Genomic DNA, 22,824 nt, shown 5'->3' on the forward strand with positions numbered 1-22,824 from the left:
CCCACTCTGCAAAGGCTCAGAAAGATGGATTTACTGGGTTAGCAATACTTTGTAACACAGACAGGGGCAAGGAACTACATCCAATCAAATCAACACGCTGGCAGGACTGGTAAGCGTCTGTCTCAGGTCACTGCTCATACTGAGTGCCCACTAGGAGTCAGTGCAGGAGATGAGAGGAGAGACATGGTAGAAAAAGGTGAGAGTTAAATCACAATGAAGCAAATAAACTAGGCACCTCTAAAATAGGGTCAGATAACCACACGTGGTCTTTTGCCATCACTCATTGGGTTCTGTGGGCTTAGGAACTCTAGAGAAAAGAGTGGGCTCCACACAATTTCAGAGCTTGAAGGCCCTGCCTCACTGTTGTCAATTCCTCCTGAGCAGGGCCTTCTTTTAGCTTTAGCCTCTCTTCGCCCAAGCCTCCTGCCCTGAATTCTCCATGTAAACTTTGTGAGCAAGCTTTGCTCCATTAAAATGAATCAGAGTGGGGAAGCACGAACAGGTGTAAGCATCACGAGCACACTCTTTTGCAGTGATATATTTATGAACCACCTCCTTTACGCTTCTGTGAACTCCGTGAGGGCAGACCATCGTCTTCTCTATCCTGGTACCTCTGCTTCCTACCAGGTTCTGGAACCTCATAAGTAGTCAAGAGGTGGTTGCTGAATTGATTTAGAAATTGTCGCTCCTATCCCTCTCACTGAGGGGCAAAAAATGAGGTCTGGGGCAGGAGTGGAGCCCAGGTCCTGTGCCAGTCCAGTGCTCATTACACTCAGTAGGGAGGTATCGTGGAGCAGAGGAAGAACAGAGACAGCAAGTTCAAGTCCTGGCTTCACTGCTAGTTAGCTATGTAGCCTTAAGTTAACTAGTTAACTTCTCAGACCCTCCATTCTGTATAATAAGAACTATACTTATTTTTTAGAGAGAGAGAGAGAGAGAGAGAGAGAGAGAGAGAGGGAGAGAGTCTTACAGGTTAGAAGTACTATAGTAAGAGAAGCAGGCACTGAATTAACTGTTGGTGTAATCATTATTACCCTTTGCTTCAATGATTGTGTTCAGTTGCTAGATGTGCCCTCTTGACTCTTTTAGAAAAGTAACTTGTCCCCATCTCCTGAGAGGGTCTCCCCCTACCAAGTCAGATCCAGACCCAAGGTGATCCAGGCCCAATATGCTTGACTCCTGGGGACACAAGAAATATATGGCTCAGTTCATGTGTAGCCAGCACAAACCTGCATTTACACTCTCTGACTCACCTCTTTAGTCTCGGCGTGGTTCTGGCCAGTCCCAGCATCTTGGAAGTAAAAAAGTAAAAGGAAACATGGATTTCACATATTCCCACCTCACCCACACTGCAGAAATCTCTGACACGAGATCCCAAATTTCCTACAAAATGCTTCTACCAACAGAACAAATCCCACCCATCCACTCTCTGCTTCCCATTCCTGGTCAGCACTGATAATAAGCAGGGTCTTCCTTTCATTGAGTGAAAATATTTGTCCTTGAAAGTCCATCCTTTAGTCCTCGTTCTGCTTTTTACAGTCACATAGGATATGGCAGCCCCTCTCTACCATGACACCACAAGTCTCTAAAAGATGGTGATAATTTCTCCCCTAAGTTATCTCTTTGGGGTGTGGGACGAGAAATTGCCATGTGAGCTTCACAGGGGCATACATCGTTTCAGTTTTACCTAAATGGGTGCCTTGCACAGATTAGGTGCTTGATAAGTACTTTCTGAATGAACAAATAAATGAATGGACCCCTATAATATGCTGTACAATTCACTGGTCACTGTATATTCACTATCTCTATTTCTAACAACAACAACAATACTGGACAGAAATAGTTAGTCCCATTTTATAGCCATTATTTTGCATAGAAATGAGGATCTTCTCTTCTTCACTCATCTTCATTTCTTCTATGATATCACTCTTCCTTTGAAAATTCAGGTAAAAGCAAGTGTTCTCTTTAAAGTCTCTTAAGAAAAATATTTTACTTAAAAAAAAAAAAACTATAGGTACTCTTACTCATTGAATTGAGCCAAATATTAGTTTTCGCTTATTAAAGAAGGTTGTTTGGAGTAATGATGTGTGTGGTACTGTTTCCTGATCCTGGTCTACTTGGTGCAGGGGGTCAGGCTGCAGCATGTCACAGAGGGTCAGTCCCTGATGCTGGCTGGGCCTCCCCTTGGCTGTCTGCAGAACTGCAAAGGTTTCTCATGCTATTTGGACGATGCTCAAGTGGCTGGGTCAGCGAGTCACAGCCCTAACTGCCCAGAAGGAGCCAAGAAGTCTGGGGCTGACTGAGGCCTCTGGAGTGGTGACTTGTTTGTATGGGTGAGAGTATGGGACTCCAGCACAGCAGCACTCAACAGGCCTCATTGGCATTTTCGAAGTACAGAGTTGGCTGTAAGTGTCGTTGCGTTCCGAGAATACCTGGCACCATTACAGCGGGTTGTAGACAAAGGGAATAATAGAGTGAGAGGTGGACAAGTGAAACACAGTATCATCGTACAAAGGGGAAAAGCAAGAGCACAAACTTGAAGGAAGGACTTCACAGCCGTCATTGTCAAGAGCGTGTCTTGACCACCACTGAAAGTCTGGGCCATTTTGCACATTGTTCACTTTTAATTTCAAGATGCTATCTTTGAAGGCCCCTCTCTGCAAAAGAGAGAAGGAGGGGACAAAACTAGAAACAAACATCCGAGGCAACCAGGCGTTATCTATTAGTACCTAATAAATAGTCATAAGTCAAATGGACCACTAGGGGGCGATCCAAGAATGTTCAAACGTCAGCACAGTTGGCAAAGGAAAAGTTCATTGGGGAGAGATTTTTTTTACGGTATATTTTTTAAATCTTGAAGAAATCTGAGATCGTTTAGTCTGAATCTGCAGACCATGCTGGTATTTCAAACTGTCATTTATTTGGGGGGTTACTTTTTGACTTAGAGAGGAAAAGTCTTCTTAAATAGTCAGAAACACGTATTAAATAAGAGTTGTTTGGAATCATGTTATCGTGACAAATAACAGAATTAGAACAACAGTGTATTTTTAAAACTTAGAGCCCTTCCCCAAGGCACTTGAGAAACTTCTGAATGTTGGCCACTTTACCTAGATTTTAATTAACGATATACACATGATGTGACAAGAGTGTAAAGGAAATTTGAGAGTATTTCATTAGCACATAAAATGATTCATACATGATTTGTATTATACTTGTGCTGATGTTACAAGTTCTTAGGTATGTAATGCAGTTTTGCAGATACATGCACATTTTTTTTCTAGTGTATCTTCTTTCTAGATAACTCAGTATATGTTAATCAGCTGTTCACAGGGATTAAACAGAAGCTTCATTAAGGACTGACCATCTTTTTCTCTGTGCTGCATACCCTGATACCCTCTCCCTGAACCAGTAGTTTCATGGCACCTTGCTATACATAGGATAAGAGAATGAACTCTGAAGGCAGATTGCTAGGATATAAATCTCAATTTTAGCTGTGCGTTTTTGTCAAATTACTTAACTTCTATGTACCTCAATTTTCCCATCTCTGAAATGGAGATAAAATCAATGCCTACATCATAGGTTTGCAGTAAGAAGCAAATGAATTAATATACATAAAACACTTAGAAAAGTGTCTGGCACATAGCAGGTACACAATAAATGCTATTGGTTTCATGAATGAATGATGTGATATTTGCTTCAACCCAACATATATTCATTATAAGAACAAATACATGAGGAAATTGTAGGATCCTTGGATGGGTTTCACTGGCTATAAAATAAATCAATGGGCCAGTGGCAAATGTGAGAGTTGAATAGTGATACCCTCTACAAAAGTAACTCGAATTAGTGTTCAGGTCCATTAAACAAGGCTCTTTGTCTTACCTCTAGAATATGATGACAGTCAGTAAACTAGAAATATAGGGCATTTCAATAAGAGTTTTGTCTCAAAACTGTCAGATAGCCACTTAGAAAAGTTCTAGCTACAGTCACAGAATTTCTTGTTTGTTTTTCATCTTTTTAACTGCAATCATCTAAAGAGCTTAAAAATAGCCAAATCACTAACTTGACTCACTAGACAGATTGATACCATTTCAAAAGAAAAGGTTTTAAAATAGCATCTGAAAGAAATACTATATAAAGGGGTTACAAAGATCCAGAGTCAAGAAAAATGTGATCCAAGACACATTTTAAATGAAATAAAAAGTGTCTAGGGAAATAGAAACTAACAATAAGAAAGTAATTCTAAAAACCAAATCAAAGTCCCCTTCTTACTCCAAAGAACAATACTTTTAAGCAAAAATGGGCCATTAAAAAACAATATAGACAAAAGAAATCTGGTCACAAATATTAATGCCCAGATTTATAGACTCAGGTGTGATCATTACATGTTTTATAATGTCACATGGTAGGTATTATAAATAATTAGATTTTCAAGTCAAATTTTTTCCCCTAAATCAATATCCATAACATTTTATCATTTTGAGACCTTAGGTTAATGGAAATGAAGAGAATATGAGACATTAAACAGCTTGGAAAACAAAATGAGGCATAAAAAAGTTGATGAATAAAAATATAATGAAGAAATTCAATGAATTCTTTCTAATATTATGTCAGTCAATCAGCAAATACATTTTTCTCATGAGGATAGAAAAAAAAAATGGTGGCATTCCTGTGAGATCTTCTAACTCTGTGTTTGGCTGCTCTGGCAAATATCTGGAATGGTTCAGTGTGTCACTTTTAAAGGACAATGTCCTTATGTCCAAGAATGGCTTATCCATGGAGGATATTAGTCATGCTTGAGTTATATTAGTTTACCAAACATGAGCATTTTCCATCAGGGAGTTGAGTGTAGAATAAGTATTACTAAAGCCCAGAAAAGAAATGCACTAACCAGGAAGGACAATCTAACTCAAAGATTTATTAAAATGTGAGGGGAAAGTTCAATTAGTTCAATTTACGAAGTGGCAATTCCATTTCGCTGACATGGAGGTATTTTTGCAGAGAGAGTAGTTACTGAGCCATGCCACTCTGGGAGGTAGAGCAAAAGTCAGGACTATAGTGACCTCAAAAGGAGAAGACACATGAACACTTCAAGCACAGGGATATGTCTCATTCATCTCTGCAGCTTCAGTATGAGCACATTAACTGGCACCAAGAAAGATTTAATCCTGAATGAATAATTGAATGACTGAATAATCGAAGAGACAGGCAAGGGCAACCTAGGCAGAGGAGTAGAGTCCGGGCAATGGGAGAGGCTTAAAAACACAGATGCGTTCAATACAACTTGCTGGAGGCCGCGTTCCATGACTGTGGAGAGCAATGGAAGATAAACCTGACCATTACGTTGGATGGGAGGTAGATGCGAGGCTAAGAAAACTAAGACTTATCCCCTAGCGGCCGGAACCTAGTTGATAGGTCACATAGGGGAGTGACTTGATCAGGTCTTTGCCTTAGAATATATCTTGGGCTATGGGTGAGCTGGGAGGCTCAAGATCCAGTTTGGAGTCTGCACAATAGTTTAAAGGAAAGAGAATAAGGGCCAGAATCAGGGCAGTGCCAGAAGAACTGGAGAAGAGATGGATAGTGCAGACATCTAAGGGACATGCTGCTTGATTACATGTGAGATGTAGGAGAGGAAGGAGTCTTTGGGACACAGGTTAAGTCATAACAGACATCCATTCATTTTTCTCACCAGTTACTTCCTGTGCTTGACTGTGGGCCAGGCAACGGAAGATATAGGGAAGAATATAATTCAGCTCCTGCTTTTACAAGACTCAGAGTCTAGTAGGAGAAACAGACATGTAGATAACAATAGCAATGTAATACATGCCAGAATAGAATAGAATACATACAAGTCATCACAAGAATTATATTCTGGAATATGTATGGACACAAGAAATATCCAAGCCCGAGTAATCCCGAGCCTTGGTATTATAGGTTGCATAAAGCTATGGGATCATTTATTCAATCATTCACTTAAAAGACATTATGTACTGAAAACCTATGTGCCAGGCACTGGTCTAAGTGTGGGGATACAACAGACAAAATTTCTGCCTTCACAAGAGAAATAAATATAGAGTATGTGAGATAGAGATTAGTATTAAGCAAGGAAAGGAAATAAGAGCCCTCCAAGGCAGGGGCTGGGGAGGGTTGGGCTTTTAGAGAAGGCGGCCTGGGAAGGCCTTCCTGAGAAGACAGAGCAGTAGACGGCTGGCTAGGGGAGCAACTGTTCCCACGGCTGCTGCTCCTCTTCCAGCCACTTGCTCTGTTTACTTCGATTTCTGAGATTCTCCTCATTCTCTCCAATGCAAACACTTCAGTCTTGATTCATTGGATTGAAACTCAACACTTCTCAAAACCGTCCTCACTCTTTATGGAAGAGAGAGCCTTAGTCCTTTTAGAGTCTGAAGACAAGGCCAGTGATAAATCAAGACTAAGAGAGCTCGGTATTTTTATACACGATATACACACACACAAATACCACACTGAAGAGTCATGTTGCACTTTCCGCCCTCAGAAAACATCAGGCTGGACAGGAGGGGACACCCATAGGCCATCCTGAGCCCATGTTTTCATGGCCCTTAGAAGACCTCCTGCACCCTCGCCCAGGGAGGGTGTGGCCCTGGATCCTTGCACTTCCTGTGGGCGGAGCTGTCCCAAGGCTCTAGGAAGGATTTGTTTCATCAATTAACCAGTCGCTGCAGGCATTGACAGAGTGTAGCCTGTGCTCACGCAGTGGCAGCTCAGAGAGGCGCAGGAGAGGTTCTGGTTGGAGGACTAGGTCTCCTGCCCTCCACTCACCTTGCCCACCATCTCCAGAGAGACACTTCTCAACACAGCCTGAAACACAGCAGGATCTTGTCCCGCCCTTTTCTCTCCCCCTCTTCAACTTGTCTTCAAACTTTTTCTCTTGGCTTATGTGAGGCCACATTTTCATGGTTTTCCTTTGACCTCATTGGCTGCTGCTTCTCGGCCTCTTTGCTGCCCCTTCCACCTTGAATCCAACCTCTAACTGTTGGTGGACCAGGATCCTGTCTTTAGCCCTCTTCTCAAGCCTCATTCTCCTCATTCTGTCCCCAAGTGATATTATCTCACTCTGGCTTTAAATGCCAGCTATATTCTGATTTAAGACCTTTTTGCTGGGCTTCATAATCAGAAAGCCTGACTTCACAACTGGAGAGTTCACTTCACATCTCCACTTGGGCGTCTATTAGACATTTCAAACCTAGCATGACCAAAACAAAAATTCTGGATTTTTCATTCTCCCCAATCTTCTTCCTCCAATCTTTCCCCTCTCAGAAAATGGTACCTAGAATCTATGTAGACACTCAGGCCCCAAACTTAAGCGTCATTCTTTCTCTCTTTTTTTTAAGTTAAGATTATAATTGACATATGATATTAGTCAAAATAATGATCGGATATTTGTATACATTGCAAAATGATCACGAGTCTAGTTAACATCCATACAGTTACATACAGTTGTACCATACAGTTACAAAAATTATTTTTCTTGCGATGAGAACTTTTAAGATCTAAGCAACTTTAAAATACACGACACAGCATTATTAACTATAGTGACAGTACCCTACATTACCTCCTTAGGACTTTATATATATTTATACATTTTTATCTCCTACTGCCTCTTGAACAGACCAGTCTTGCACTCCAGCTCCCTCAGCCTAGAGCATTTTTCCCCCCGATCTTCAATGGGCAGCTCACAGTTGGGTGTAGCAAGCCTGTGAGTTTTCAGTGGGTAATGCCGATGTGGGAGAGGATGGCTGGGCTTAGGGTATTTTGCTGTTTCACTACCTGAGGGGGCTGTCTGCCAGATAAGGGTGCCCCAAAAGCAGGAGGCAGAGGGTTATACCATCAGAGGTAAAAGCTAAGGAGGATGGAAAAGCTTGTATCAAGAGGAGAAGACACAGATGTTTGCCCTTTTCTTCTCTACTCCAGCCCACTGGAGGAGCTGGAGCCCAGAAGAGAGAGAATCTTTGCATCAGATAGAAGGGTTTTATGTTTTTAACCCATTTCCTGTTTGCCTCAAGAATATTCACTGGCGGTGCTTGTGGCTGCAGCATTTACCCCGAGATAACTCGCAAATTACAGTCCTAATCTTATCCTCAATGTTTGCCACAAAATATCTCACCTTTATTATTATTTTTGCATTGCTCTAGTATATCAATAGTCTTTGGAAACAAATGACATCATTCTATTTATAGCATTCTGTTTTTAGTAGTGGTATTTCCATTTACCAAATATAGTAATTTTCAAAGAACATGGAAAATCCTAGAAAATGTAGCATTCCTATGTGTGATGTTAACATCATTCTGGAACAGTTGTTAGCCAATATTCATTTAATGAATCTGATTAATGTATACCTTTTTGTAACGTTAGGATTAGAGACAAGTTCTGTTTAGAAATAACTCCAGGAACAGGTTATATTTTATTTTCACATTGAAAACCAGTTTGATTTGCTTCAGCCTCAAAGAGCATCTTTATGTAAAATCAAATTAATGCTGGCAGTGAGCTGCACTTTTTTGTCTAAATGGGAAATGGGTTAATTAAACTGCCTTGAGATTTATTTATCAAAAAGAAACAGAAAACGATGGAATCAGTCTGCCTAGCTCCAAGCCTACCCTCTTCCCGCTCCAGTCTGCTGCCTCAGCTCTCAGCCTTGTTTACTCTTGTCCTGGAAGCTGGTTTATTTCCTTCTCTGGGGGAACAACAGACTAAAAACAGATGCGTTGTTCAACTGCTAGAAATGGATCCTGCTGACCACCTATGTATTCTAGACCTCACCCCATCAAAAGGAGCTTTAAATGCCCTTCCCCTATTTGAGGCCATCAGAACACTGACACAGGCCAAGAAAGCTTGTAGTAGGAACAATGAAAGCCCAGACACCCAGGAGCTGCAGCCCGCCATGGTTACCAAGGATGGCTGTCGGTCTGCATTCTACACAGTGCTCTGAAGGGTATACCAGTGACATGCTGGATTTCCTGGGACATACCTAGTGTATATCTGCTGTCCTAGTCTCATTATTAATAGAATTCTCTTTCAGTCAATCTCAAAAGAATTCCATTCTAGATAATAAATTACATGGCCACTCTACTAAATATTTATAGAAATCAGTTGACAGAGGCAACTTCAAGGCATCCTTGAACTGGTTCATGACTAGGACTAAGGGCAAACACGAACAGGAGGACTCAGATGAAGTAAGAAGGAAAGCCAGGCCAGGGCAGGGACTGCTTATTATGCTCCCTGGCCCAGGACTGTGACCAGCCCCTAGAGAGGAAGTGCTGAGGATTGCTGTCAGAATTCCTGTGGACACCCTGGGTGGCTGTCATTTACCCTTCAGGTAGCAAATGGTGGATAGTCATTTTTCCTGTACGGGCTTGTCATCTTCAACTAGTTATGAACCAAAGACTCCTGTAGGTGTTAGAGAGACCACTACCTTATATATTGACCCAGATGTCACTGAGGGCTTGCCCTCCCACAGAACACGTAGACAGAATTACACCAAGTGAAGAAAATAATCTCAATGTTCCAACTGACTCCCCAGGTACTTTTTTAAAAATCCATTTCTGGTTCAACAAAAGGAAGAATACATGCACAACTCTGCCACTGACTGGCTTATATTTCTTTACCTCTTTCATCCATTTTCCCATTTTGGAGGGGGGACTAGCTCCTTTCTAAAATTCTAAAATTCTGAATAAACTCTATGAAATAAATGTATCCCAAATTTTACCACGACCTAAGCAACTAATGATTTTAAGCTTATTCTCTTCTGTTTTACCATTTCCAAATCTGGATACAGTGTTTTGGTTAAAAGCAAAACACACAAAAAACAAAATACCTGACACCACTCAGGGCTCATCACCTTGACCCAAAGGCTGTCACAAGGATCCTCAAAATGTATTTATTAGAACACATTTTGCTCATAGGCACTATAGGAGAAAACAAGGATTCCAGGATCAAAGATGTTTATTGACATGCAGATTTTAAACATTAACACATCTCTTTCCTACAGGACTTCTTAGAGCTTTCAATGTGCAAACAAGCACGTGAATCCCTGATTTAAAAAGGGAGTGCTGAGAGGCCTCTCCCTCCTGCTTGATGATGGTGCTCTTTTTATTTTTGGTAGAAAATCTGGAGGGATGGGAATTGAAGGCACACATTTTGGGAAACATTGTTCTATCCACCTTATTGGGAATATATCTTTACAATATATAACTAATACATGAAAAGCACTAATTATATTAATAATATCACTAATATTAATAATGTTAGAGTCCTTTTTTATTTCATCTTACATAATAGTTTAATGCCGTGCTTTTTTTTTTTTTTTTTAAGATGGACAAGTAGAATTATTTTAGTCTTCTTTTAGTTCTGTGAGTTACTCTGTATAGAGCATGTGGGTACAATTCTTTAGCAAATTACATCTACTTGTGAACTAAACATTTTTGACTTTGTCCCATTGTCTACATTTGCTGAAGAAAGTTTCAAATTTGCAAATAATCAAAATCAAAAATCAAGATGCTTTATAAAAGGAGCACCTGTTAAAAAAAAAATCAGTTCTAAACTAGGTGCTCAGTGAACTTCTTTTTGCACCAAGCAAAAGCAAAACCACACAAAACCCCCCAAAATCAGACATAGAGATGAAGACCTCTCTTCTTCCTCAGGCTAGATTTCTGCTAGATTTCAAGGCAAACTCTACTGGAACTCAGATATTCCTGGTAGCCCTGCATCTCTTGGCTACACATAGTATTTCTTATGTGATTTGATGAAAGCACCATGGTTATACATTTCTTGAGTGCCTTATCAGAATTATCCTTCTGAAAAGCTCAACAAATTACACATTAAAAGCCACCTGGAGGAGGTTTAAGCATCAGTGTTGTATTTGAATGTCCTCACAGCCAGCCACATTGCAGACTGAAATTACCTGCGGATTGAGAACAGCACACATCTGCTTTATAATCCATTTGCTTTTTTCCTCCACTGGTACATTTAGAAAGAAGTGCTTAGAGGCATAAATGAAAACTTAAGTCAAAGTCTTTTCTTTATATATTGTCAGGATCACATTGATAAAACATTCGTAAAGGCATTTATTGGAGAGGTGATTCTGACCCATTTTGCATTCTTCCAATATTCATTTTTACTACCATACTTGATTATATGTGCCCGCAGCTCCAATAAAAGTGACACTTCTAAAACTAGTGAAAAAAAGCCATGTTGGTTTTTCTTAGAGTAACTTCCAATGATTGTTACTATAAAATAAGTAAAGTATGTGAGAAAAGTCTCCAAATTGCACAAGTATGGAGCTCCCCAAAAGCACGCTGAAAACTATGCAGAATCATTTTGATTAGGCTGCATGACTGCGCCAGGCTCCAAACAAGTGGTTATTCTGTTGTGACATCTGCTGGGCAATGCATCCATTGTTCTCTGGAATTTAATTCATTTGAAATTACTCCATCCAAATGATAAAACATGAGATGTGCTACATTCTGGGGATTAAATGCAATGATTGTTTTTAGTGTGACCACAACTGTTAGCAGAGAAGTGATACAGCCTGTTCTAATTAGTCCCTGATTATCGTCTTCTGAAAAACAGGGAGCTCCAAAAACCTATGTGAAATCCTGTTAAATGGAAGGATTGGCATAAACAATCTTGCCCGCTCTGGTGGGACTGCAAGGCTGGCAGAGCCATATGTAAAGTCTTCCCCAAAAGTAGAGCAACAGTCTTTGGAAGAGAAACTATTTCAAAACTGAAAGCAGCTTGGGATACTGACTGACTGTAAGATATAGTTTAGTATGTATACCAATACAGTCAACATGATTTTTTACTGATCAAGGACTAATGTACAAACACCCCCAAATTCAAAATAGAACTGCCTGTCTAAGAAGTACTGTGAAAGTTTCTAAGAGTTGAATGCAGTGGGGAACGCAGCCATCTGGAAACATCAGTGATTAGGTTTAAAAAACAAAAAACAAAAAACAAACAAAAAAAAGCAAACTGAAAACAAGATGAATCTCAGGAGAAATTACACACATACACACATATAAGAATTTATATCTCCTGTATGCCACATATTTAATATAAACCTTTGAAACAAGTTCAGATGAAATAAAAATCAAAGTTCTCAAAAAGTAAAAGATGAACTTAACTGCTAAAGAGTCCCTATTGCCCCAAACATCAGTATGCTTTTTATTTCTATGCAAATGTATGCCTTCAAACTGTTTAAATGATATATGACACACAAACCAATTTTCAAATAATAAAGCCAGTCATCTTGCAATTTAAAAACATTAGGTAAAAGATATCATGACACATTACACACACATCACACACATGCGCGCACACACACATACACCAATGACAAAATTCGGCTTCTCCTAAGACAGGTACGTGAAGACCATTAAGTGCCACCAGGAAGGTACACCATATCACCCTTCCCTACAATCCATGTAGTTTCCTTTAATCCAATAGCAAATCTGGGCGTATTTGAGAGGGGTGATTCTGACAGCTACGTTGAAATCCTGTGGAGAACCATTCATGTCCACCCACTGGTGCCCTGAAAAGATGCCGATGATTTTTCGCTCCCACTTCTGCTGCTGTCTCTTCCACATCCTCACATAAACCCCTGACCCACTGGCCCCAGGCTGGGCGTCACACTGCTGGTAGAGCAGGTCATAGGTCTCATCTTTGACGTCACAGAAGCGGTACACCAAATTGCCTGGTCGATCATTGTCATAACCAGAGAAGTGAATTCTGCCCCCTGGCAGCTGCTTGGCAGGAGGGCTCACCCCGATCTTCATGAACTTTCTTTTGTGGGGTTTTTTGAGTTCCAGGAGGGCGTAGTCATAATCCATGCCAATGTCGTTGGCATTGCCCTTGATCCAACCCTTGGGTACGTGTGTGCGTTTCACTCGGATCCACTGAAATTTCATCTTGTCGGGCATGGCTGAGCTAGAGTTGTTGGTCCCTCGACCACCATCCTTAAACTTGGGCTTCAGGAAGCCCACTCGAAGTTTCTGGGTTCCTTTCACATACGTTTTCCCATCGTGTATGCAGTGGGCAGCTGTGAGGACGTGCTTCTCTGCCACCAGGGTGCCAGTGCAGCCTGTAGATAATTTCACCGATGTTGAGAAGGGGTAGTTGAGTAGGAAGTCCTTCCCAAAAATGCTGAACCTGCTGTCGTAGCCATAAATCTGCCGCTTCCTCCGAGACTTCCCGGAAGACCCTGCCTCGCCACCGCTGAGGACATAAATGCCCACCTGCGTCTCTGTGCGGCTGCCGTTGGCATAGAGCGTTTCGTAAGACAGGTACTGCTTGACCTCTTCATAAGTGGGCAGTGGCGTTCCTTTATGGCACTGGGGGCCACATGAGGAGGACACTTCCAATTTGGCATCGGCCCCAAAGTCTGGCTTGGTTAAGTGGAGAGTGGACTGGGGCAAGACGACAGGGAGGCGGTAAGCAGGCCAAGTGGGTTTCCAGTGGGCACCGGAGGAGCTCGCCTGTCCGACAGCACAGAGGAGAAGCAGCAGGAGGAGGAAGAGCCCTGGAATCCCCGCCATGCTGAGCACCGCTCTGCAGGAACAAAGACAAGCGGGTCAGGAGGGCAAGCGCTTACCGAGAGCCGGTTTACCCCGGGAGCAGTCAGCGGCATGCCTGTCGTTGTTTCTAAGCCTGTGAACCCTCCTCAGGAATCAGGGTGTGGAGAGGAATCCCTAGATAATGGCCTTACAATGCAGGGGCTTGACCTTGGAACATTCCCGTGGCTGGGCGCCTAAAATGAAATTGGGTGTTCACTCCCTTCCATGCTTGAGATGCCCCTAGAGACAGCCCACTACGGGGCGGTGTGCATACATTTATTAATCTTCAGGTGAACTGATGGACCAACCCGGGTTTCCACGTAATTTCGAGCCTTTTTGGTGCTTCATTCTAAACCTTCGTGTTTTCCTACATCGTTGGTCCCTGTCTTTCCTCCTTTCCTCTCTCTCATTATAGCTTGTACTTGGAAAACTTTCAGAGCAACTTACTTATGTAGAGAGTCGATTTAAATTACTCAGCTTACTGAGTGACAAGGCAACAAGGAGGGATGGGTCCACAGTGTCACACTTACTGGGACTCCCATCACATCTAAATGGCGGGTGCCTGCAGAAAAGGGTATGAGAGTTATGACTTTTTTAAAAAAATTGGAACAACTTTATTATACATTTAGTTCCAGACTAAAAAACAAAATATTCCTTTTTCCTTCGGGTTTTTTGGTATACTACCGACACCCTTGTCAAAGGTTGACCACATTACGACTGTTACTGTTGGTTATTTTTTCAGGTCTCTATATCTGTGTTGCCAGCTAGTCTAAAAGTCTTGTATTTGGGCCTATGCTAGCACTCAAAAAAGATGTATTGAATGAATGCTTATATTAGTGGAAGAGTGAGTGAATGAATGGTGAGGTTCACAAAATGCTTCTCTTGAACGATGCTAAGTGTTAATGACAGAGATGCACAAGGGTGATGTGGTAGCTCAGAGAAACGGCATGAAATCAGTTCTGGGGACTGGGAAGAACAGGCAGGTGTTCCGGGGAGACAATGCTTGAGATGGGTGTTATAGCTCAACAGAAGTTAGATCGTGCATGACAGAGCGAAGGGGGCTCTTAGGGAGAGGGAACAACAGACTGCGCGAGGGCAGGGAGACACAACATAGTGAGCCATTTCAGGAATTACGCATAGTTTAGCAAGTGTGGAACAGAGGACGTCGTGGAAGCAGAAGGCCAGAGCTAGATTATGAAGGGCTGTGCGTACTAAATGAAGGAGTTTGGATTTTATCCTGAAAAGTGTGTTTAAAGACCAGGATCAATCACCCCACAAGAACAACAACAACAATAACAAAAGATGGGAAGTAGTACTTTCATAAATGGTCAAGCATCAGGTACCTCTGATTGGCTCTGAATCTTCTGTTCAAGAGATGCTGACTTAGCAGGTGGCGTAATTCATTCACAATGAAACATCTCAAAACAAGGACAAGGAGGGGTTGGATCTTAAGAGGCCAGCAGAATGTAGCAGGAGTCAGGAAGAAACTGTTCCATTATTCTCACCCTCTTCCTCTGTGAGAGTACAGACCTGCTACAATTTTGGGGTACCTTTGCTTTCTTTTACATAAAACTGAAAAATCCCATTGGGCTGATCTAGTCCAGCTGAGTAGGCCAATCCATATCCTCATTATCTACATGCTATATTTCTAAAAATGTGGGTGCCCCACCCACCTTTGGGATCTGTTTTCTCTTTCTCTTTGATTCCACTCTGTCAGGGAGAACAGGGATGAGAAACAAAAAGAATGAGATCCTGGAAAAGCCAGTTCCTTGTGATTTCCTGATTCCTTGAAACTGATTCTCCACATTTTTCCAAATAAGAAGGATCCCTGGGCCCTTTTGGGAGAAAGTAATAACTCTAATTATTTCTTTAAATCCTTGAAATCACAGTGTATGTGCATGCGCACACACGTATTTTATGTGCTTTTGAGGGTGTTATCAAGACTGAAAGTTCTAAGTAGATGAGGGAGGGGATGTTAACGCTATTAGAGGCTTCTTCCTCGATGGGAACTTTGCAGATGGGCTAGATGTGGTGAGGACAACTCTTCAGGAGACTTTGAAGGACGGCTCTGTGCCTGATTATTCTTCTGGATAGGGACCCAGCTTTTGGACATAGCTAGGGTTTGGACAGCCTTTCTCTATGTACGTTGCTGTCTAGGTAACTAAATGCCCCCACACCAGAATCCTTGCCAAGTGTGATGTGTATGAGGAGGAATCTTGTATCTCCCATAGGGCTGTATCTTGGACCCCTAGACACTTTGACTAATGTGGAGAACATTAATGCTTGCTAACATGTAAGCCAAGTTTTACTTCAGCTTATCTTTAAGAAATAAAATACAGAATCCAGACTAAGGTGCAAGCTGCCAAGTATTCCTGTTTTCAAAATATGATTCTTGGGGGAGAGAAAGGAGGAGGTGAGATAGTATTAGACTATATATTATCATAAGTTATAGATAATAGTTTTGATGTGCATGACAGTTAAAATACGCTCACATTATCATCTAGATCAAGCATCTTCAAATACCAAACCTGAAATTTGTATGTTAACTGTATTCTGGGAATATAGAGTTTAAATTATCTACTATAGCAGAATTGCTCCAGTGGCATCTGTTTTTAGCTTTATCCATTTATCCAAACACTAAATCCATTGGCAAGGGTGTCAGGGAAGATAATAGCAGGAAAGAGTCTTAACTGTTCAAATACACGTTTAAAAAGCTATCTAGGAACTTTGTGTTAATGAATTAACCCCTCTTTCAAGCAAAATTAACTCATTTCATTTTTCCAAGGACTTTGCCTGTATAGTAAACCCTGTTTAAAAAATACTTTCAAAGGCCTTGAAGCATGCCTCATCTCACAAGTGCCACTGTGGCATACCTCTTTTTAAATTTTTTAATATCTGTCTTTCAAGAAGAAATATTTTTAGAAACCAGTTGATGAGAGTTAGTGGGCATGGAGAAATGAGAACAAGCCTCTTCTTGGGTGTGAGTGCCAGGCAGTCAGTGAGGCTCCCTCACTAGCCACAGCATCACTCCAGTCTCTCAACAGGACCAAATTTGTTCTTCAGCAAAACAATAGATGACAATGCCAAGGACAGCCAGGATCACTTATAAATCACAGAATGTTGTTAGAGAATGCTAAAGAGTCCACCACAGAATATTACTAGAATTTTACTATTCTAAATAGAATATTATCTAATGACTATTAGAAAATATTACTGATTCAGAGTCTTTACAACTTAAATTCTGGTCATTCAGCCAGTTAAGTCAACTATCTATAAGTAAAGATCACTAACCCACACGCCAGGGTGAAGTTATAATCCCTTAGAAATAACCGTTTCTTTAAAAAACAAAACAAAACTTTTCAAATACCTCAAAAAAATTACTATTCATCTAACACATTGCTTACAAGTCCTCAATATTATTAGTTACACTATTCATTAACTTGTGGGGTAAAACCGTGTTCTTATATTTTCTATCTTGATTAACATTTCTATGTAACTCTGAAAGCCATAAAACTACATTTAAAAAAACTTTAATTCAGATTTAAAAACCGACAGGTCAAATTATTTCAAATTGATTTGTTTTTTAAATACTTGATCAGAAACTGGGAGATAAAGTCGTGTGTTCTCAGTCTTCAGATGGGTTTAAGCTGACATCTGTATTAAAGTGACAAGCTTCATAAATTGCTCACTCCTTCTACTAAATGTGTTAACGGTGGTTTAGAAATTATAAATAGTGACCTGAACCACATGATCTCTTTAGTGGTTTCAGCTCTAGTCTTTTCAGGTTCAGGATTCTCTAATTTTATAATTTTCGAGGGTCACAAAAGTCCAGGTTGAGCACTGTGTTGTTTACAGATGGCATCTGCACGGTTCAGGAGCCTTTCCTCTCGAAATAATGGTGCATGGAGGCACTGGGGAAAAGGAAAAGGAAAGTTTACCGTGCTATCTCTTGCTTATCTGGGTGACAAGATTTTCCTGATCAGTCTTCAAAGTAAACAAAGGCTTCCAGCAGAGGGCGGCTTCCAAGAATGACATGGAGGGAAAGCTGGGTGTGAATGCTCCCAGAGAGGTGTGAGGTGAACTGCTCACTATAGTACTTTCCTGAGGCATTCACACCTTATCCTGACCTCTTCTCCATTAATAACACACTAAGGATAACTGTGATGCTTTAAAATTAGGTTGGTAGCTTTGCATTAATTTCCCAACTCACCTGATAATAGAATAACTCCCCAAAGACAAATAATTATATTTTTCATTTTTACAAACTCTATGTAAGCCTGCTCTATGCCCATTTTATTTAAACATAAACACTCAAGGATGTAAACAGATATACTAAAAAACATTCATGAGCTTGAATCTGGAAAGGTAACTAATGGGTTACCTAAATTAAATTCTCTCTTACCTTTACAAATGAATCACCTTATCCTTACAGAATTGTCTGGAAAACATACATATTTCAAAAAGAAATGAAGATTTCCAACTCTTTTCCTCATTATATCTAAATCTGGATGTAGAAAATTCAGGTCTATAACATTTCACTTCTAGGAATAAGCCATTACTGGGTAAGGATTTCTCATATACAAAATTATCTTTTAAAGTTCTCAACTAAGTATCTTCATGCATTGCTTCACCTAAAAGGCAAAGCAGAATGGAAAATTATGGTAGGCAATTATTTTTTTTCCCATGTTTAGTAATACGGAAACTATATTCCTTTTCCAATTCTGTATATCTAACTCAGAAGAGGATTACACATTCCATGCTCCATCACTCAATCTGAGCCACTGTCCCGTTGTCCATTTTCTAAAAATACATATACCTTATGAGGATGCTGCCACTTCATACGCTCACTATAAACCTTACCGTGAAGGGACTTTCTTAGATGTGCAAACAACAATCATCTGCTTGGAGCAGATGATTGGAGCACTCAAGACTGATCTCTCTGAGTTCTGCACCTTAGTCTTCAAAACTGCAACAACACAGGTCTCCTCAAGAGGGCCAGGGTTTGGGAGAATGATAGATATAAACCCTAAAGCAAGTACTGGGAGGGAAATCTAATCCTTAGGACACACATTCTCTATTGCACAATGTATGAATTCCTGTGACCACTATAAACAGTAATGACAAAGAAACAGTGGGAAAGTTTGTAAAGATACAAGTTTTAGGCACCAGTTGGAAGGATGACAAAGGGTTTTCCATGGAATCTGTGGCCAGGAACACTGAATAGTAAAACTATGCTAATTCCTAAAGCAAATACCTAAACATGAACAAAGCTCTGTGAACACTCTGCAGCCAGGCTTGCTCTCATGTTCCAGAATCACAGAATCTGTCAAAGTAAAATGGACCTGATCACATAATGGTTTAAGAATTATAGTCTTGTACAGGAAAGAAATGCAGGGCATTTACAAGACTAATCCACCTTAAACGTAATCTTGTGGTCAAATGAAGCTTAACTTCTTCTCTATCAAGTTTTAGGCAAAATGAACTACCCCAGTGACCTGGGACAAACCTGGCAACAGAACAAGAACAAAGTGTATAAAACTGTCAATGGTGAGTCCATGAGAAACGAATCCCCTGGAGTCAGTGGTAGTTATGCATGAATGATGTCTGGTGGATTGAATCCTAAGGGACCTATGAGAAGAAATGTGCAGGAGAACCTGAGACACTTAAACAATACAGAGTGGGGCCAGTAATGGTCTCAAATCCATTAATGAATGAGTACTGTGGCACTTACGCTACAGACAGAAAATGTGCCCACCATTCACCATTTACCTAAGTTGTCAGTGTTACAAAATAAGATCCATATTAGTTACCTTGGAAAATGCTTCCTTTCCAGTTTCAGGCACTAGAAAACATGACAAGTTATCTCTTGATTTTAAATGGGATAAATAGAAGTTAAACAATTTATTTAAATGCAGATGGTGTGCATATGATCACAAACACTTTCACAAGTAAATACAGTGGCTTTTTGTGGCATTTCCTAAGTTCTTCTCTCTACTCCATCTCAAACCTGCTACTGTCTAACAGATTTCTGGAGACATAGTGATAAGGTCTATTTGAAATGCTATTATGCACAAGTAGCATCCTGAAACAAGTGCAATAAACATCCTGATATTAATTTGGCATTTGATTTTTGGCCACAGCTGACTTCGAACTATAAATTCAACTCCTTCCCACACCGCCACATGAAAACGATCCTGGCATTGGCCTACCTGCTTCTAAAAAGTGCTTAGAGATCCCCTCAAGTTGAATTTCAAGAGCTGATAGAAGTCAGCCCCATGCCAACACCAACCAGGAGCTTTCCACTCCCTAGTGGCTGTTTCTGAAGTCTTAACGGGTGTCACCCAAAGGGCAATAAAATGAACAGAATTTTTTATCAGCTTCTTTCTCTTGAGATGTTAGAAAGCAAACCTAATTTGTACTCTGGAGGGGATTGGTGGTTTTCTTTCACCTAAACAATTCTTCTCCCTGCTCTTTTAGAACATTTAAAAAACATTTTGCAAACTTTTCTTTACAAGTTAACTCGTGAACAGTGAAATATTTGCTTTCAACAAGCCCGTTGATAGTTCAGACAGCAGTTTCTAGGGAAGCACATGGTCATCAATTAAGGCTCCAGAGAAAAGAACCAATTCCCCAACCTGTGTGCTGCACTTTTCTTGCTTGCTAAGGTGTGCTCACCATCACGTGCCCAGAGTTAAAAATTAATGTTCAGATCTTGTTGGAATACATACATGCAAAACTCAAGGAAAACAAGAGATGGTGGTGGTGTTGGTGTGTGCGCGTGTGAGTGTGTGTAGCCAGAGGAGAGCTCGCTCAGAGCCGGCTCTTTCTCTACTCCCGCCCGGCATCCACGATAGCAGTTCAGAAACTGCTTTCCCCATCCGCTTTACGAGTGACACTGCGTGAATCCAAGCGACCTGCAGTCCTCGAGCCCGAGGGCGGCGCGGACGAGGTCTCCGGCGCCCCCGCAGTCACCCACCCCGCGCACACTGGCCCTTTGTCCCGCTCCGCGCCGCGCCGCGCTCCCCCGCGTCCGGGAGGGCGCCACGGCCGCGCCCGCACTCACCCGCGCCGAGCTGCCGGCCAGGGCCGGGGTTCGCTGCGCGGCTCAGACAGGTGTGGGCGACGGGAGGGCGCGCGCAGCTCCCATGCCTGCCCCGCGGCGCGACCGAGTGCGAGCGGAGAGGCAAGCAGCGCCAGCAGCGGGCGGGTCCGCCCCCCGCGCCTCCCGGGGCCCGCCCGCCCCGCCTCCGCCCTCGGGAAAGCAGCGCGCGCCAGGGCCCGCCCCCGCCCCCCGCACACCGCCCGCGCCCACTCCGCTCGTCGCCCGCCTCGGGCCGCAGCAGGGCCGCGAGGACCCGCGCAGGTGGGCAGTCGTGGCGCGGCGGCGCTCTGCGGTCCCGGCCTCTCGGCGCCTGTCAGCGCCGTTCTCGTGGAGGGCCCACCCTGCCCAGGACCCACGCGCCTTCACCCTTAAACACCGCGCAGCCCCGGGGTTGGGGCGCAGCCTCACGAGCGAGCCTAGGAGTCCGCTGCCAGCTCACAAAGACCAGGTACCTTCCAAGGTCGACCGAACTGGGGACGCGGCCACACCTGGCGCATGGGGATCCCCTCCTCCAATTTGAAGAGCTGGAAAAAAAACTCGTGCGCTCCCCCACAAGCACTTTGAAAGTTTTTAGGTCACGATCGAGTTCCTTCCCGCTTCACTCGATCTCTCAGGTGCCTCCAAGGAACGGAAACCTGCATTCTGGTTACAGGACCAATACATTGCCTCTCCTACAGCACCCAATACGGTGCTTGGGACCCAGAGCAAGGAAAGGCCTTCGTAGTTTCTGAGTGGCAGGCTGGCTGGTGAGCCCACCGGCCTCAGCTCTTTATTGGGGCACCAGCTGGTGGAGCCACCTCCTCGCCTAGTGGGCCTGCTTCCCAGAGTCACTCCAAGGCGCCCACAATGCGTGGTCTTGCTCTAGCCAGACCGATGACTGTACCATTTAAAAATCTAGTGCTAAAGCCGACCCCCAGATACATCAGTATTCTATTTAAATGACCACATACTGAGCATCTTCTGTGAAACAGCTTTCCACATAGGCTGTTGTGGTGAAGAAGGTGCGGGTTACCACTATTTTTTTTAGAGATAAGGAACGGGAGAGGGTTCACAGAGGTTTAGTAACTTGCCTCAAAGCATTGAGGCCACATTTTTTTCTACTAAGCCTTTAACCTTCCTTTCTCCCATCAAAGCCTGCTCATACGATTTCATACCAAAATGTTAATAACATACCTAGTGTGTTTGTGTCTGTTTTAAATAGGAAAGCCCCCCGTTCATGTTGTGTGGCGTTTCTCAAATATGAGAGGAATTGCTGTTCTCCACTGTTTTCAAAAGGCAAAATTTTCTTAGACCTCCCCAATATTGGCTTAAATTATTTTCTTTAAAAATGTTACTATATATATAAAAGCATAAAACCAGATAGAAGTTTATGTTGTAGCTTTTGAACAACTCTGGAGTAAAACCAAAACAAATCTATAAATTAAATATAAAAATCTCCCAGAACTATAAATGTTAAATTAGTAATGTTTAGTCAGCTACTACTAGCATCATGTAGTACTGTGCCCAGGTTGGGTCCCTTTGAGTTCTGTGTGGGTCTACCACTCTCATGGTGTGTGAGGTACCCTAGATTGGCCAGTTTTCTCACCGTTTTCCCTGTTCCAGTGATCACACCTTCTTTCCTCACACTCTGTGTCATTGTAATACAGCATTTGGCTTTCACTTGACTCGAATGCATCACTTTGAGATTAACTTTCTCCAGTTCCTTTCTAATTAGCATAATGACTGAAGTGGTTAACTCATGGTGCCAAGGCATAGCACACACAGGCACTGAAATCACAAGGCAGTTCTTGGTATCAGGTTCTTATCCCTATGGGCCAGAATGTGTTTATATTCATTTTTAATTATAAATAGAAAAAAAATAAATTATGGATCTCCAAGAATTTGTAGCTCCTAACTGGAGAAACACTGTTACAAATCAAATACCTTACTTAAGAGAGGAGCCAAGGGCAGAACTGAAAGGAGGGGAAGAAGGGAGAGACCTCCCAACTATGTTTGAATTTTATTACTTTTACTCCAATTCAACAAATATTTATTTAGCACATATTACATGTAAAGCATTGTGCTAGGCTCAAAATTAAAGAGATAGCCACAGGAAGACAGAACAGCAATATAATTAAGAGGGTGACAGTGGTG

The 22,824-nt window shown here is 42.0% G+C and overlaps 2 protein-coding genes across 5 annotated transcripts in view; one reads left to right on the forward strand and one right to left on the reverse strand.

The window, feature by feature from the left end:
* Positions 1–9,896: 9,896 nt before the first annotated feature.
* Positions 9,897–21,406, reverse strand: PRSS23 (serine protease 23). Of its 4 annotated transcripts, XM_036221662.1 has the most exons (3): positions 20,653–20,767; positions 14,037–14,151; positions 9,897–13,584 (listed from the first exon to the last, which is right to left on the reverse strand). In XM_036221662.1, the coding sequence occupies exon 3, from the start codon at positions 13,569–13,571 to the stop codon at positions 12,441–12,443; it is 1,131 nt and encodes a 376-aa protein (XP_036077555.1). In that variant the 5' UTR covers positions 13,572–13,584; positions 14,037–14,151; positions 20,653–20,767; the 3' UTR covers positions 9,897–12,440. The 4 variants fall into 4 exon arrangements, with proteins under 4 accessions (XP_036077555.1, XP_036077556.1, XP_016015810.2 ...); XM_036221663.1 differs by lacking the exons at positions 14,037–14,151; positions 20,653–20,767 and adding an exon at positions 21,180–21,406; XM_016160324.2 differs by lacking the exons at positions 14,037–14,151; positions 20,653–20,767 and adding an exon at positions 21,144–21,406.
* ME3 (malic enzyme 3) overlaps positions 20,920–22,824 on the forward strand; it is a 270,223-nt gene continuing 268,318 nt past the window's right edge. Inside the window, exon 1 of the mRNA XM_036221661.1 lies at positions 20,920–21,139. The gene's annotated coding sequence lies outside the window, so the exon portion shown is untranslated. The remainder of the gene's footprint in view (positions 21,140–22,824) is intronic.

Source organism: Rousettus aegyptiacus, unplaced genomic scaffold (genome assembly GCF_014176215.1).
Source record: "Rousettus aegyptiacus isolate mRouAeg1 unplaced genomic scaffold, mRouAeg1.p scaffold_m13_p_5, whole genome shotgun sequence".
Lineage (NCBI taxonomy): Eukaryota > Metazoa > Chordata > Mammalia > Chiroptera > Pteropodidae > Rousettus > Rousettus aegyptiacus.